The 15355-nt window shown below is 44.9% G+C and overlaps 1 protein-coding gene across 1 annotated transcript in view; it reads left to right on the top strand.

Moving 5' to 3' along the window:
* The window catches only part of LOC126413097 (ski oncogene), a 251275-nt gene that overhangs the window by 63052 nt on the left and 172868 nt on the right, over positions 1 to 15355 (top strand). Inside the window, exon 7 of the mRNA XM_050082992.1 lies at positions 7823 to 7988. Within this exon, the coding sequence (XP_049938949.1) occupies positions 7823 to 7988 (166 nt within the window). The remainder of the gene's footprint in view (positions 1 to 7822; positions 7989 to 15355) is intronic.

The following is a 15355-nucleotide window of genomic DNA, read 5'->3' on the forward strand; positions in this document are numbered from 1 at the left end:
TTCTTGATTCTGCTTCAGGCAGATCAGATATGCAGGGTGATCAAAACGTCAGTATAAATTGAAAACTGAATAAATCACGGAATAATGTAGATAGAGAGGTACAAATTGACCCACATGCTTGGAATGACATGGGGTTTTATTAGAACAAAAAAAATACAAAAGTTCAAAAAATGTCCGACAGATGGCGCTTCATTTGATCAGAATAGCAATAAAGAGCATAACAAAGTAAGACAAAGCAAAGATGATGTCCTTTACGGGAAATGCTCAATATGTACACCATCATTCCTCAACAATAGCTGTGTTCGAGTAATAATGTTGTGAACAGCACTGTAAAGTATGTCCGGAGTTATGGTGAGGCATTGGCGTCGGTTGTTGTCTTTCAGCATCCCTAGAGATGTCGGTCGATCACGATACACTTGTGACTTCAGGCAACCCCAGAGCCAATAATCGCACGGACTGAGGTCTGGGGACCTGGGAGGCCAAGCATCATGAAAGGGGCGGCTGAGCACACGATCATCACCAAACGACGCGCGCAAGAGATCTTTCACGCGTCTAGCAATATGGGGTGGTTCTAATAAAACGCGATATCATTTCAAGCATGTGTGTCAATTTTTACCTCTCTATCTACATTATTCCGTGGTTTATTAAGTTTTCAAGTTTATACTGGCTTTTTGATCACCCGGTATAATGGAAACAGTAGGTAAAGTTACAAATGAGTTAATGTCTTAAATATTTTATGTTAAGTAAGTAAAACCTTTAAAGACGAAAAACGCTAATTATGTTGGGACTATTAGTTTCGGATTATTTCTTTATCTGAACTGCAACTTAGTTACACGAATTACACAATTTTACAAACTAAATAGAATTAATCGGCTAAATACACAAAATAATACCTAAATTTTAAATCCATTCAAGGGCTGCCTCTCATACTTCAAAGAAATCGTCTAGATTTCAAGGGTAAGTCCGACTTCTAAAGCTTTTTACAATGAGTTTGATGGTCTGATGTTCCTTTCCACAGTCACACAGAGGAGATACCGAGCGAGGTGGCGCAGTGGTTACCGCACTGGACTCGCATTCTAGAGGATGACGGTTCAAATCCGCGTCCGATCATCCTGATTTAGTTTTTCCGTGATTTCCCTAAATCGCTTCAGGCAAATGCCACGATGGTTCTTTTGAAAGGACAGGGCCGACTTCCGTCCCAACCCTTTCCTAATCCTGTGAGACCGATGATCTCGCAGTTTGGTCTTCTCCCCAAATCAATCCAACCAACAGAGAACATGAAGCCTTTCCCCATCGGTGCAGGCTTTTTACACGAATGCCATGGCCTGTACGAATCTTGTAACTAATTCTATGCCGACTAGTCTTGTGCCAGGTCTTATAAGAGTCTGATTTTCGTCATGAACAATAATATTCCACGTTTCTGTTCACTCCCTGCTCATATTGAAATCCCTTGCCTGTAGCGCTTCTTCCAATATGATAGGTGAGTGCCTGGATTTTAATCGGCTCAGTTTAAGTGCAGGCACGTCCGAGTGGATTGGGAGATAAGGAATTTCAATTAATGTTTCATGTTCCTCGAGGGACAATCTTTCTTCGATGATCTGGTGGCACAATGTGGCTTAGAGGTGGAAACCAGTGAAGAGGGGTAGATCTTACGCTACCTGTTTGGTCCTTATTGCTGCATTAAGCTGAACATCGATTGTTCTCACATGTGAGCTATTAAGCCACACTGAAGCGTAGTATTCGGCAGCACAGTAGACGAAACCTACGAAAGAACATCGTGGTGTTGCAGCTCTTCCAGCCCATGAGGAACCACTCAGATTCTGCTTGATATTGTGCTATCTCAGCTTAAATGCTATGTTTTCGACGTGTTTCTTGTACGGCAAGATTGTATCAAGAGTTACTTCTAGATATTTAGAGATGTCTTGGTAGTGGAGAAGGTGACATGTAACTTTGCACTCGCCATTCTGTTTTTAAGATGAAAGCAGCTATCTTCGCTCTTCGTTGGATTTGGTGTTTATCTCCAATTGCTGAAGTATTCATGCATCTGCATCAGCTGTGCAGAGAGTATCTCTTCACCAGCTTCAAGACTTTTGTTCAATGGCCCAATCAAGATCGTCTGTACAAATGACTGTCCTTGAGTCTGCTTCAGGCAGATCAGACGTACATAATTTGAACAGACCTGGTGTCAGTACTGAACCCTGGGGAAGACCAATATTAAGTTTCTCCCGTCTGCTTAATGGATTGCCGAGGACCACTTGGCAGCACCTCTCAGATAAGAAGTTGTGTGTTAGCCTCACTATGGTTTGGCATTGTATAACTCGTTCGAGTTTCCATACTGTACCATACGCAACTGTAAGACCGACAAAAGCCTCTTATTATTCATCCATAGTGGTCGTCATGAACTAGCTCGCAGGACACCGGACTCCGAACCCGTATGTCCCTGGTTCAACGCCGAAGAGGGGTGGGGATTTTTTCTCTTTCCAGTCTTTCCATGACGGCCCCAAGTGCGCTCAGCCAGCTGTCAGAATGAGTAACGGGGATGTTTCCCGGTGTAAGAGGCGGCCGTGACGAGGAATCGCCAGTCCTCCCCCTCCTAGTGCCGTGGCTAATAGGAAGCTTGCACTCGCTCTGCAGTGACGCCGAAAGTCCTGATAGTAATTTGCTCCCCATTTAAGAAAAGCAGTTTTTCACACATCTCAACATTTATGAGGTCCTGCGCCGGATAATGACATAATTTTGAAGGTAAATTCAGTGGAATGCAGGATGTATCGTAACAGATGGCGTAAATGCATACAGTTGAAAGTACACGATACTAGGAGCTAGAAAGTCTCAGCAAGCATAGGGCCGCAAACGAACCGTTCGCGAGATAATTGCGACTTCGTGGTTACCAGTCACGAATGATGTGATTCTATGTACACATTGCACACCGATCCTTGGTTTGGCCTTTGTTTACATTTTCGAGACATGAAGTTGTAAGCAGAGTGGATATGACAGTACAGTACACAGTCAAAGTGCCACTCACATTAGTTTGCGGAGCGCCAGTTGTGTCGCTCGAGTGTTGAAGGTAACTCGAAACATCACGGTAAGGAGGAGTATGCAGATATTGGTTTCATGTATGGTAGGGCTAATCGACAATGCACGCTTGTACTAAGAAACATACCCTGCCCGAAGGCACCCCGAGAGCCTGGAAACTGGGAGCTTTGAACATGCTGCTCTAGCGGGTACGCCTGCACGAATTACAGTTGTGCTTGAAGACCTGTTGCAGGAAACGGTCGAACACTGTCCAGTAATCTCGACAAGCAAACTTGCCACACAAATTCGTGGAATGAGACACAAAACTGCTTAGAGAATAATAAGCCGCAGTGCAATGTTCCCCCACCACCTCCAATGAGTTCAGTGTCTTATTGAGGCGGAGTAGACTAACAAGCTTCTGGCAACCCTACATTTGACAATAACATTTTATGTACAGATGAAGGAGGGTTCACTCGTGATGGTGTGTTTAATCTTCACAATTAGCCTCCAACCAATAGGTTGATCGTGAGTCCCCACATCAGCGACGTTTCTCATTGAATGTGTGGTTAAGGGTACCAGATGATCGTCGTATTGGGATATACATGTTACGAAACACACTCAATGGACAGAATTACCTTTCGTTTTGTGCGGCATCATTTTGCATCATGGCTTGAGGATATTCCCATAGAGCAACGCCAGAGGACGTGATTCATGCGTGATGGAGCACCGGCACATTTTGCTGGTTTGGTGACACATCTAACCGCCGACATCGTCAAAGATGGATTGAGCGAAGCGGGCCTACACCGTTGGCTCCAATATCGCCTCAGCTTAACCTCATGGATTTCCGTGCTTGGGGCCAGCTTAATGTGTAGTGTACACCACTCCGGTTAACAATGTTGAAGGGTTGGAACAGAGACTTGTCAGTGCCTGTCAAGAATTTCGGAACGACCCAGCTGTGTTTGAAAGGGTGCGAAACTCATTGTGGCGACGGGTAGAGGCCTTCATCCTGGTACAAAGATGAAACTTCGAACACCTCCTTTAACGACGAGCACAGCTAAGTAACAGCTATCGTGTTCATTCAAAACATTCTACCGAGATATCACTAATAATTTTTCTTAATGGTGGGCAGTATTGTTACCTTTTCCTAACTGGGATGACGTTTACACAGAATCAAGTGAGTGGTGGCTGGTAACCAAAAAATCGCTATTATCTCGCAGACGGTTCGTTTCCGGACTTACGTTTACTGAGAATTTTTTGCTTCCAGTATCATGAACTTTCAACTGTATTCGTTTACACCATTAATTATGACACTTTGTCTGTGTATACTGCCAGCAAAATATGTTGCGAATCAAGTTAGTAACCAAGAAGCAATAAATTGAAACTTCACGTCTTGTGCTGACGTTGTACTGTATGTAAAGTAAAAAATGTAGTAAGCGATCAGCTTTTTTTCTTTCATTATTTTGTGATGGGTATCCGCAAGAAAAAGTCTAAAAAAAGGATTGAAATTATGTGAAAAGTTGTTGGAAGCCAGTAAGTGCTCTCATCATCAAATACTGGGTGAATACAGGGTGAGGCAGCTAAGACAGACTCTCCAAATACTTTGAGAATGAAAAATGTATCTTGGTGCGGCTTTCGTCAAGTCACAGCTGGCAATATCACGAAATTCCTGACGTTGGCAAGTAATTTTTGTCGTTTATAGTCGGCGTATTACGATACCGACTTTGTTTTTTATTTTTTTCTAATAGAACTATATACTTCTCTTCTGTGAAAGCAGCTTCTAAGAGAACTACAGTGACGTAACACGTATGGGACTTGATCAAACAGTATAAAGATAACAGTGCCACAGCCTGTCCCGCCGTCAGGAGATGTTACATAAACGCCTGCCTAATTATACCGAATATAAGCAAACATGTAACCTCGGTGTTGTTCGTGTGTTTGTTACCACGCCTGTCATATCAAGTGCTCAGAATGGGATCTTTAGTGTTGCTACATGCTGCAAGGCGGTTGTGGAGGAACAGTACTGCAAGTTGGATTTTACAGGCCCGTGTTATAAAGCAGTTCATGCCTTCAGCAGCTGTCGGTGTTTCCTAATAGATCTTTTGGTTTAATTTTAACCACAGATAGAAGTATAGAAATGTTAAGTTTGGTGAGTGGCTAGACCATATTGCGTTTCCTGAATGAGCGTTCCAATGCTCTCCAAATATTCTCCTAAGGGGGTATGTCATTACATGTGTAGATTTGGAGGGACAGCCATCACTCTGTCTTATATCCAGTGGGATGTCTTCCTATAAATGCGGCAACAGCATATTTTACGAACTATAGGATAAGAAAGATTAGGGCGCGTACAATTTTCCTTCGCGTTACGAAAATACTGTCAAGAAAGCCACCTCCAACAAAGCCGCATTTAAATCGTTTTCCTGCTACACTGCGCTACTCTTGCACACCCAGCTGCAGTTAGCCCATTATTTTGCGTGATACCTATTGACTAAAAATAATGCTGATTTCAAAACAGTTGTTAGTTTTTTCGCAGCGAAATAAAGTTATTTCATTTTCAGTTGTGGAAATATTATTAGAAAACAAGCTTTCTAGACCACAAATACATTGTTTCCACCACTACGTGTGAAACTAGGGATGATGAAACAGCTTACACTGGATCTTCACAAGGCTATCCTGTTTGAAGTACCCTCCTATGACATTCCTCTCTTTCAGTCAGTAAGAACAGAAACCTGGATATTTTGTTGGTCTTCAAACTCACAAAATGATGAAGGATCACAAATTTAAATGCACAATGAATGTCACTGAAGCTTTCGAAGGAATAAAAGGATCCAAATTACAAGAAAACTGTCAAAATCATGTTGGAAAATTTCAAGAAGAAGCTTTATAACATGGGTGTAAAACTCCTCTTCCTGCATTCTCATGTTCACTACTTCCCAGAAGATCAGGGACAGTTTAGTATAGAGCAAGGAGAACACTTCCACCAGGACCATAAGTAGTTGTAGAGCCACCAGGGAACTTCGAATGATAGTATGAAGGCAGACTATTGTTAAATATTGAAGAATGACTGTAAATATGAAGGTTCGTCTACGTTGCTGAAATAACTGTTTACAGTGTTCTTAGGGAGTACACATAAAACAATAATTTTAAAAATACGGCCTTTTTTATTGTAATTTTATTTTAATATAAGGAGCGATGAAAAAGTTGCTGCAGCTCTGCTACGTTGCGGGTACATAAGCATTCGAACGGAAACTTTTCCATCGCTTCTTACAACTGTGCTTAAATTACATACGTGTTTGAAATATGAGATCTTGTTTTGTGAAACATCCTAAAGTGATAGAAAAAATGAAACTAACTTTCGGAATCAGTATGATATATTGTTTCTAGAACGTCCATGTTGGAAAAACCATCGGACAAACTTTTTTGTTAATGTAGGTTTGTATAATACACTGATCAAAACTATCCGGACACCTATAAGTGGACATTAATATGAGGTGTGTCCATCCTTCGCCTTAAGAACGTCTTGAACTCTGCTGGGAACAATTTCTGTCAGGTGTCTGAGTATGGCCGCCCGGGTGGCCGTGCGGTTCTAGGCGCTACAGTCTGGAACCGCGTGACCGCTACGGTCGCAGGTTCGAATCCTGCCTCGGACATGGATGTGTGTCATGTCCTCAGGTTGGTTAGGTTTAAGTAGTTCTAAGTTCTAGGAGACTGATGACGTCAGAAGTTAAGTCCGATAGTGCTCACAGCCATTGGAACCATTGTCTGAGTGTCTGTGGGGAGACGACAGGTCATTCTTCCTCAAGAGCCAAAACCATGGACACTGGGATATGGAGCTAAATCGACAACATAACTCATCCCAAACGTGAGCTTTTGGGTTCAAGTCAAGACTCTAGGCAGGCCAATCCAGTTAAAGGATGTTCTTCCGCAAATCATTGCCTCACAGATGCAGCTTTATGATTGTCATACTGATACATTCATCGTCTCTGAGCTGTGTCTCTACTGTACATAGTACATAATACTGAATATTATTTCATATCTTTCCGTATTTATCATTTTCTTAACCGCAGTAAGGAACTACATTCTAATCAGGAGAAACACTACCAAACCGTAGCACCACGTTCCACACTTCACTGTTGCCAATACACATGATGGCAGGTAATGCTGTTCAGGCATTCGCTAAACCTAAACTCTTCCATCGGATTGCCATAATGTATGGCCTCCGAATCACTCGTTTACAGGCATCCATCATCAGTGGCGTCGCTCTCTACACCACCTCACACGTCGCTTGGCACAGACTAAAGAAATTTATTGTTTATGAGGAGCCGCTCGGCCGTTGTACTTCGTTGTTTTTAACCGCTTATGTACATCCATTGTGCTTGCTGGTCTGCTGGTAGCACACTGGAACTTAAGAGGGAAGCTTCTCGCTGATTCTATGCGATTTCTTACAACCATACTCCAGTACGTGAGGTCTGTCTGGTGTCGGTCACTTCACAATAACACCACCGACTTCGGCATGTTTAGTAGCGTTGTAATGTTCCACAGGGGTACGATATGCAGGCGACATCCAATGACTAGCCCACTTTAGAAGTCACTGAGCTCTCTTAACCGGCTGTTGTTACGTCACTACTGATAACACAATACGACCCCTCCACCTCTTACACAGACGGGACGGCCCCTCGTGACGTCTAATGGTCAATTCCTCATTATCTAGGGGTGTCCGGATACTTTTGATCAGATAGTGTGCACGTGACCCACTGAACAAAACACTGGTCAGTGTGGCTGAGCCAGAGCGCGGTGCTGTGCTGTGTCGCAGCCTGGTGATGGACTACGTGTGGCACCAGAAACAGCAGCACTTCGCCTTCCCGCCCTATGCGGCTGCGCTGCCCTGGCTGGCGAGCGCCAAGCTGGGCTTCCCGCCCCCACCGCCGCCCCCGCCGCCTCCACCGTCCGCGCTCAGCCACGCAGACCTGCAGCCCAAGGTGAGCAACATCTCTCTCTCTCTCTCTCTCTCTCTCTCTCTCTCTCTCTCTCTCTCTCTCTCTCTCCTACACGTAACGATCATGCAAGACTGACAGAAATCGCACAGCTACACTACTGAAACTTCGGATCAGTCTCTTGCTCATGGAGGAAGAAGTGCTACTGACGATGGTTGCACTATGTGCATTTAAAATGGAAAAGAAAACAAAGTCTACAAGTCGTTCACAATGGTCCCAGGACTGGCTATAGAAGAGAAGGACATACTCCAAGGTAAATTTTCTTCAGGAACTACAAAAAGAACCAGAAATTGGTGCAGTTACTTACTTAATGAGATAGCAACACAGTCTAAACTGTTAACGCTTGAACCCGAGAAACTGAAAAAGGAGTTAGTTTCATGAGGGTGGCTATCAGCCCCTAAGAGAGGTTCACCGCCAGGTTTTTTAGCGAAGGGCAGGAGCTACAGGGGCCCTGAATTGCCTAATTTTGTAAGAGGGACGCAATAAATAATGGATGTTGGCCACGAAAATTAAAATTGATTTTTATTACTTAACACCTAATCGTTATCTTCGACATCCATGAAGGAAACTTGATTAAAGTACCTCAAAGAAGTTAAAAATTTGTTCCATTCCACCTCCACACCTCATGGACGCTTCCATTTTCGCACTCTACTTGCTGTAAATTCCTTTCTTGTTTCACGGTCGACTTCCTGGTTCTTACGAGGGCTGTTCAGAAGGTAAGGTCCGAACGAGCACGAAATGGAAACCACAGTTAAAATCTGGTGAAACTTTGCACATACTTCTTGGCCAGTGTCTCTAATGTATCTGTAGATCGTGTCAAGTCACTCTTCTCAGTTCTGAGCGCATCAACCATTAAAGATGTCTAGAAAACAGTGTCTCCCGACAAGTATGAGGACCTGATGAGAGGTTTCGCCCGATGTTATGCAGTCCACATAACATAACTTCCATGCGTTTCCTTCTTCATGACAATTCTCGGCTGCACTATCCAGGGGCATTGATGAAGCTCCTGCAGAGTTTTCAATGGGAAGTGTTTGATCTCCCACAATAGAGCCCCTAATTGGCACCGTCTGAGTATCATCTCTGCTCACGAACCGCTTGCTATGAAGTCAACATTTTGCACAGACAAAGACCTATAGACCAGTACAGACAATTAGCAGAAAGCACTGGCGGCTACCTTCAATGACAAGGGTATTTGACAGTTGGTACAACGCTACGACAGATGTCTAAGTCGGAGCGGCGACTATGTAGAGAAGTAACTGGAAAGTGTATCTAACTGTTGCAAATAAAATGTTTTTGATTTTCACAGTGGTTTCATTTCGCGACCGATCGGACCTTACTTTCCGAACAGCCCTCGTATTAACAAAATGATTTTACACTTCTTAGCCTAATTAAAGAACATGATAGATTAAAAATATTCTACAGTATCAGATCTTAGGAAGTGACACGGTTGCCGATGCTGAATTTTTCATTCCTTATTTGTTTTGTGAGATTTTCTCCTCACTGCATGTGAGTGATCTTGTTTTGCTTTGGTTGGTTCTTTGCTTACGTGGTTATTCCTTTTTTGGGGCTCTAGTGAGTGACTGTTCACTTTGATTGTCTATATTTGCCGAATTACTGGTCCTACTGACATAAACTGTTAATATGATCGTTAGCAGATTCAGAAGCTGTAATTTGCAAGTTATGTTTGTGCACAGGCTTCAGCTGTCTGATTGTACTTCCCCTGCAACACTGTACCCATTCACAATGGAGGTCCCACCAATACTACTGTTGCCCCCTCGCCTACTGCACCTTCTGCGCAGCTACAGGCCAAGTTACTTCGTACACACTTTGCAAAGGAGTGGCAGTGAACACCGGCACATTGTCTGCGAATGCACCTTCCCTTATGCTCGCTTCTGTTCACTCCGATGCATGCGAGGGTTATTTATTTATTGACAAATTAAAGACCTGTTCCCTGATGTTTTAAAAAAGGTCGTACATCTTACAGTTTTCGTTTGTCATCTATTTTGTCGTTTTTTTTTGTTTTTAACAACTTTTCACAAAGAATAATACTTTTTAAAATAACAGTAATTTAAGGTTGAAATGTAAATAATTTTTTAAGAAAAGTGTAAAAAGAGTGTAGGATAGAGGAGAAATTTGTTAGTGCCATCTGTGAATATCTCGGAATGGTTTCTTCGAGCTGTTGACCGCCAATCACAACGGAACGTTTGGTTAGTAGTAGAGAAATAGTATTGATAATCCTACGTATTAACATTAGGTGCTCATCTGTCTACAACATTTCGTGCTTTATATATATGAAGAGGTCCGAAAGAACGGATACCATCTTCATATATACATAGTTAAAGCTCATTGACCATTTGACCATCTTCCACTATGCGGATGCACAAACAGTGCCCAAACTCTTACGGGAATCGGGAGTAACACCGCGAGTAATGAGTATGATGGGTAGGGGCACTATGAATATAGTACGGGATAATAAGTTGCGAATGTGGGTCTCACGGGGGCGCGCCAGAGCTAAGTCCCTGGAGTCGCACTATCCTCTGCGTCTTCGGTGGCTCAGATGTGCCGACACGGTAGCTCTGCGTAATCGGTCAGAGGGTTAGCTGCCCTCTGTAATAAAAAAAAAAAACTGAGTGAACGGATCAATACTGAACTTCCACGGGCGTCAGTGGAAGTCCGCCACGAACAATTTCAACGAACTATAACGAAAAAAATGAGATTTAAAAAAAATGGATAGGGAGTCTGCCATGTAAGCAGGAGATCCCGGGTTCGAGTCCCGGTCGGGACACACATTTTCAGCTGTCCCCATTGACTTATATCAACGCCTGTAGGCAGCTAAGGGTATTTATTTCATTGTAATTTCGCGCTTTCTTGGCTAGATCGGTAGCACCTTAGGCTTATTTACTGTTACACGGTGTCTTCCCCCTATCGGTTCTCTTCAGTGTCACTGTTTCCGCTGTCGCTACGAGTGTTGCTGTACACCCTCTGGAAAATATTGTTAGGCTGCATATAGGCATGTCCTTTATGTCGTGTCAGCAGGTACTCTTCATGCGTTGTTTTTGAAATACTGATTGTTAATGCACTTCCTTGTGCCCATTGTTCTTCGTCTCTTATTGCTGTGAATATACACTGATGAGCCAAAACATTATTACGACCTGCTTAATAGCTTGTCTGACTTTTGAACGAAATACATAATTGGTTCTGCGTATCAGTGATCCGACAGTTTGTTCGTAGGCTTGTGGAGGTATGTAGCATTACATGTCTACAAACATATCATGTAATTCGCGTAGATGAAGGGCCGCTGAACTACATACGCAGTGATGACATCCGATAGCGGGTTACGCAGAATTTACATTAGGCGAATTTGTTCGCCGAGATATCAACGTGAGTTCACTATAACGCTCCTCAAACCAGTGCAGCACCGTCCTGGCTCCGAGAAATAGACAGTTAGTTATACTGCTGAAAGACGTCATCACCATAAGAAAAGACATCAAGCGTGAAGGGATGCAGGTGATTCGCAGCTGTCAGCGTATCTTCGATTACTATCACAGGTCCCACGCAAGCACAGGAGCATGTCTCACATAGCATAAAACTGCTTCGCCAGTCTTCATCCGTGGCCCGCTGCACGTTTAGAGCCGCCATTCGCCTCAATGATTGCGTTTGTATAGACAACCATCGCCCTAGCGCAGCGAAAATGTGGTGCACAGGAAGGGCGGAAACGTTTCCATTGATCGACGGTCAAATCCCGATGGCCCCGTGGCCACTGCAATCGTAACTGACGATGTCGATGAGTCAGCATGTGAACATGTAGGGATGGTCGGTTGCGGAGCTCCGTGATCAACAATGTACGATGAATGGTGTACAGCGAAACACTTGTGAATGCACCAGCATTGTGATCTTTCGGCAGAGATGTCCTACTTTACAGAGCAGACGAGCCTCCGAGTGCCACGTTCTGTGAAGAGTCGTGGCGTCCAACCATTTAGCGTGTAGAGGTAGTTTCACTGTCCTTCTACCTGTTTCTGTAGATGCACATCACTGTAGCAAGTGAACATGTGACCAGTTCCGCCGTTTTCGAGATATTTCTTCACTGGCTATGCGTAATGATAATCTGCCTTTTTTCAAAGTCCCTTATCTCAATGGATTTCCCCATTTGCAGCTTATATCTTCGCTAGGGTGACCCCTGTCCGTGTCTGCTCTGCTTACATATTTTCATAGAGCGTCGCGTGCCCACAACGCGACCAGGCGGTATCCAACCAAAGTCACAGTGGGCAGTGGTCAAAATGTTTTGGCTCATCAGTGTATTTGAGTGTAGTCAAAGTGTAGTGTATGTCTGTTGTTCGCGTACTGCCCGCAGAAGAAGACAGAGTGTTCTTTCCCAAGATGTGGGTGTCAGACTCACGAGGTTTAAGTGCGTGGGATAAGGTCCGTGTCCAGTTAAGAAATCTACCATACCGCAGCTGGGATCAGTATGTTCCATCTCCTACGTCACGGAGGAAGTCGTGCACTCCCTGTCTCTTATCACTCACACCCCACTCACTTTACCACGTATCTAAACGCCATTTTTTCAGGTGACGAGGCGTCTGTATCGACACACTGGTTATTTTGTGTACCTTGTCTAATCTCCCCATCTCTAACCAGCACCTTTCAGCTATGTATTTTATCGTGGTATCTACGGGGCATATTCCGAGCACGACACACAGTGCATTCACTGAGGTAGTACTGAAGGCTCCAGATAGCCTAAGTAGGACACTTCTCTGCCCTCGTCTGACTGATGCTTTGTTGGTGACCAGGTTCAGTCTGTGTTCCCATGTGCTAGCTGCAAAGCTGAATACTGATTCGAAGAGTGCACAGTATGACTGGTAGAGGTAGTCTGTACTGTTCTGAATTTATCCTCAACGGTTTATGTACTATTTCTTCTCCTTTGTCTGTTGTTAGCCTTATGCAAATTCGATTTGTCATCTACGTGTAGCCCAAGATGGCGCGTAACATGTGCTCGTCTGTCTGTGTCCCCTATTGTAACTGAAGGGTTCCTTTGGAAGCGAGGCTTAGGACCACCTTCCTCGGCAGAGAGTGACCACTAGATCCAGAGATTCGCTTTCAGTGGTGGCAACCCTGGTGGCGAGGCCGTGCTGCGCCGCTGACGTTGGCTGGTGTGGTGTTCGCAGGCGCCGTACCAGTCGGCGTTCCGGCCGGTTCTGCCGGCTGCTGCCGCGGCCGCTGCGGCTGCCGGCGTCGCCGCCGTCGCGACGCCCCAGCCGTCTGCGCCCGCTGCTCTCGTCGCCGCCGAAAACATCGCTGAGGTACGTGCGATCGGACTTGCCTAGGAAAGTTTCTTACCATCGACACCTTTTTGTATGAAACTGAGAGTGGGGAAAGAAAAGGAACGGTGACTTCCAGCCGCACAGGGCACTGTGGTAACGCAAAGACGAAAGCTGAAAATTTATTTCGGGCGAGACTCGGAGCAGGATTTACCACTTCTCGTGAGCGGTTGCCCCAACCGCTTCAGCCATCCGGACACAGTCTCTGACCGACTCAAGTTTCCAACTTACGGACGCTGCAATACAGTGTCCGTCATCCACTTACCCCGTACAGTCAAATTATTGATTTCCGTAGGAGTTCGGGCGAAAACAGTGCATCCGTACTGAATGAAACGACGAGGAGCCGCCGTGCTCTTACAGAAACGTACATATTCGAGTTCGGACATGTCCGACAGAAGAAACACCGCTCAAATATATATTTTGGATAAAAAGCAGTGATGCGCTGCCGTAACATGAACGATATGCCTCAAATGGCACGCAAGCTATCTGTAGCTGACAGCAGAAGGTCATTTTACACTGATACGCCAAAACATTATGAACACTGCATACCGTCTGGTAGCGATGACGACACGTGACACGAACTATGTAAGCGGAGCAGACATGGGTGGAGGATCGCCCTAGCAAAGATATGGACGACAATCCACTAAGATAAGCGACTTCGACAAATTGAGATTACTATTACGCAGAGTCCGTGAATGAGTACCTCAAAACCGGCAAAGCTGGTCGAATGTTCACATGCTACTGTCGCTTGCATCTACGGAAAGAGGTAGGAGGGCAGTGAAACTACCACTAGGCGCTAAATGGTTCGCCGTCCACAACTCTTCGCAGAAAGTTGGGTCCGGAGACTTGTCTGCTCTGAAAAATAGGATAGAGGAAGAGCTGTGCATCTCTGCCGAAAGTGCACAATGCTGGTGCACGCACAAGTGTTCCGCAGCATACCATTCATCGTACATTGTTGAGATGGAGCTCCGCAGCAGACTACATCTACGTGTTCACATGTTGACCCAACGACATCGTCAGTTATGTCTGCAGTGAGCACGGGACAATCGGTATTCGATCGTCAGTCTATGGAATCGTGTCGGCTCTTAGCCTGAATCACATTTTTGCTACACTAGGTCGAAAGTCGTCTCCAAAAACACCGTCATCGAGGCTCTAAATGTGCAGGGCGCCACAGACGCAGACTGGTGGGAGTAGTATCACGGAATGCAAGATGTAGTGCGTTTGCACAGGACCTGTGATAGTATTCGAGGACACGCTGACAGATGCGAACCACCTGCATCCTACGTATTTGATGTCTTCCCCGACAGCGATGTCATCTTTCAGCAGTCGTCCGTGTCTCGGTCCAGAACCATGCTATAGTGGATTGACGAGCATTATAGTGAAGTCACGTTGATGTCGGGCGACCAAATTTTCCTGATGTACATCCTACGGATACCCATCTGGGTCGCTATCGGGCGCCGTCACCGCGTACACAAATCCTGTGCGTAGACGTCTAATGCCACATACCTTCAAAAGCCTACCAACAAACTGTCCGATCCCTGATACGCAGAAACAGTGACGTATTTCGATCCAAAAAAGGACAAGCAAGCTATTAAGCAGGTGGTCTTAATATTTTTACTAAACAAAGTAAGTGCTACAGTAAGCGTCGACGTCTGTGTTTGAGTGAGCGGCACTAGGCGCTTCAGTCTGGAACCACGCGACCGCTACGGTCGCAGGTTCAAATCCTGCCTCGGGCATAGATTTGTGTGATATCCTTAGGTTAGTTAGGTTTCAGTAGTTCTAAGTTCTAGGGGACTGATGACCACAGCAGTTAAGTCCGATAGTGCTCAGAGCCATTTGAACCATTTTTTGTGCTTGAGTCAGTCGCAATGCGTCCTAACAGACAGTCACTGCAGCCTACTACTACAGCTTCTTGTGACATCACCTTCGTCTCGCACTGAGAAGAAAGCGACGGTACATTCTGGCAATGCATCCCATCATCCTTCGTGCAAATGCACGATGCCACACAGCAAACCCCGCGCAAGATCTCCTGCGTAC

The sequence above is a fragment of the Schistocerca serialis genome, chromosome 7 (assembly GCF_023864345.2).
Source record: "Schistocerca serialis cubense isolate TAMUIC-IGC-003099 chromosome 7, iqSchSeri2.2, whole genome shotgun sequence".
In the NCBI taxonomy this organism is placed as follows: domain Eukaryota; kingdom Metazoa; phylum Arthropoda; class Insecta; order Orthoptera; family Acrididae; genus Schistocerca; species Schistocerca serialis.